This window comes from Propithecus coquereli, unplaced genomic scaffold (genome assembly GCF_000956105.1).
Source record: "Propithecus coquereli isolate 6110/MARCELLA unplaced genomic scaffold, Pcoq_1.0 Scaffold305, whole genome shotgun sequence".
NCBI lineage: Eukaryota > Metazoa > Chordata > Mammalia > Primates > Indriidae > Propithecus > Propithecus coquereli.
Genome location: NW_012148675.1, coordinates 3,058,967 through 3,061,097, shown reverse-complemented (window position 1 = coordinate 3,061,097; position 2,131 = coordinate 3,058,967). Strand labels below are relative to the sequence as shown.

General features: G+C 36.1%; 1 protein-coding gene across 1 annotated transcript in view; it reads right to left on the bottom strand.

Annotated features, from left to right (window-relative positions):
- ASB3 (ankyrin repeat and SOCS box containing 3) overlaps nucleotides 1-2,131 on the bottom strand; it is a 91,384-nt gene that overhangs the window by 58,958 nt on the left and 30,295 nt on the right. The window contains exons 4-5 of the mRNA XM_012649842.1: nucleotides 1,929-1,931; nucleotides 766-943 (exon numbers count right to left, since the gene is read on the bottom strand). Coding sequence (XP_012505296.1) covers nucleotides 766-943; nucleotides 1,929-1,931 — 181 coding nt within the window. The remainder of the gene's footprint in view (nucleotides 1-765; nucleotides 944-1,928; nucleotides 1,932-2,131) is intronic.

Sequence of the window (2,131 nt, the reverse complement as noted above, 5' to 3'; positions counted from 1 at the left end):
GATCACTTGAGCCCAGGTGTTTGAGGTTGCTGTGAGCTAGGCTGACGCCACGGCACTCACTCTAGCCCGGGCAACAAAAGCGAGACTCTGTCTCAAAAAAAAATTGTTGAGTGCCAATTTATGATAGGCAGCCATATTCTCACACGTATAGCCAAGTTATTAGCATCTAAGATTCCTGGAACCCCCAATTTACTCAGTCTCCAAAAAATACCGATAATTTCATAAAAACTCTTGGCTAAGAAAGAAGAGTAAAAGAAGCAGGGAAAAGTACCAGGTTGGATTTGAGATTAGATAAAGAGAAGACCAACCAAAGGTTTAAGATGGGTAGAACTATGTAGCAAAGACAAAAGAAAGACTCCACTCCAACAGGCATCACAAACTCAAAAGCTTTCTGGGGTCAAGGAGGTAATGTGAATAAGTAAGTAAGGCCATTAAACTGTAAGCTGAAGATGCCTGAGATGAAACTAGGGAGGAGGGGGAGGATATGGCCATAATTGGAGAAATCAACCAGAAGACACAACACCCTGAGAAAGCCCCTGAGGCTACCCAGTCTCTAGCAAATGTGCCTTACACGATGAACACACAGGACTAAGAGGAGCTGAGGATAGCATGGGGGACAGTTTAGGGGTAAATCTAGTCACCCAGCAGACTGGTAGGGAAGGTAATACCAAGGATTTTGTCTGGACGTAAAGGGTCTACCCTAGATTTATTCTTTATTAGCTTTCAATTATGAGACCATTTTTATTTTCTGTTTTGAACACTTACTTTGTATGGCCCATTTGTGCAGCTGCATGAATAGGTAACTGCCAATTGTCTTCATTACAGTAAAGATCAGGATCTGCCCCACTGGACAGCAAAAGCTCCACACATTTTGTGTGACCCTCTTGAGCAGCAATAAACAAGGGAGTAGCTTTGTCCAAGGCTTGACAATTGACATTTGCACCTAATACAGAATAAAGCATATAACAGATAATTCTCATTTATGTTTAAAAAAAAGTGATAATCAACATAAATTTCAAAGCAACTGCCATAAAAGGGTTTCATAGTACAATAGCTTTCCCCCCTCATTAGATGTTGTTGTATAAATATACTTATTTTGCTTACTTCTTGGTAATCATTAAATTGTTTTTGCTTTTATGTCAGCAACAAGTGATTCATATTTGAGAATTCATTTTTAAGTTAAAACAAAAATCTCATTCAATGAAGGATTCATTTCATTACAATCCCTCCTCCAACAAGCACTCTGTAGGTCCAACTAAGTACACGTTTAAAAGTAAAAAATGCAAACCATCAAACATGGATAACATTTCTAATAATTACTGAAAAAGAAAACTTAAATTGTAAGACTTTACAGATGCCACTAATTGATTCAGGCTAAGATTTTTGAAAAATATTACCAACAGATACGACATACTTGGGAGCTATGCCTTAAAAATAGTATTGACTATGCTCTTTCTTACATCTCTTTCTTCATGACCACTGCATGATAAATAAAGCCTACAATAAAAGGAAAAGGGTCTCTGAGATTTTGAAAATCATAAATCTAATCAAGTTATTTAGATACCAGTATATAAAAGATTTGAAAATGCTGAATTCAAGTTTCATGAAGGTTTTGAAAATAGGAGACATCCTCAAACTTTTCTTGTTGGCAAATAATGTATTAAATGTGCTAAGTATGGCATCATTACATGACTATGAGAATTTTTAAATTTCTGGAATATATCTCAGTGGAAAATCATCATCAAGGGGGAAGAGAGTATCTTTTATTTAAAAGAATATTCCATAAACGCACCTTGAATAAGCTAAAGCCCTGAGATGAGTAAAAACTATACAAAACACAAATGGTAAGTTAAAGAGTCTAGGGAACTTTCAGAAATTCTAAATCCTAGACAACTAGAACCTTGACTTACATGAGGTGGATGCTTTACCTGCTATTGGCTTTAGAAAGAAGTAAACACCATAACTGAGAAAAGACTAAGTCAAGAAAGAAACTTTCTTAACTTTTTTTTTAAATCAATACATTTGAGTGACAATTTCAAAGGATCAGAAAGAATAAGGAACCAGTCCCTATAAGACTACAGGTGGGAAAGATGGAAAACTGAGAGGCAATTCACTGAAAGAAACATCATTT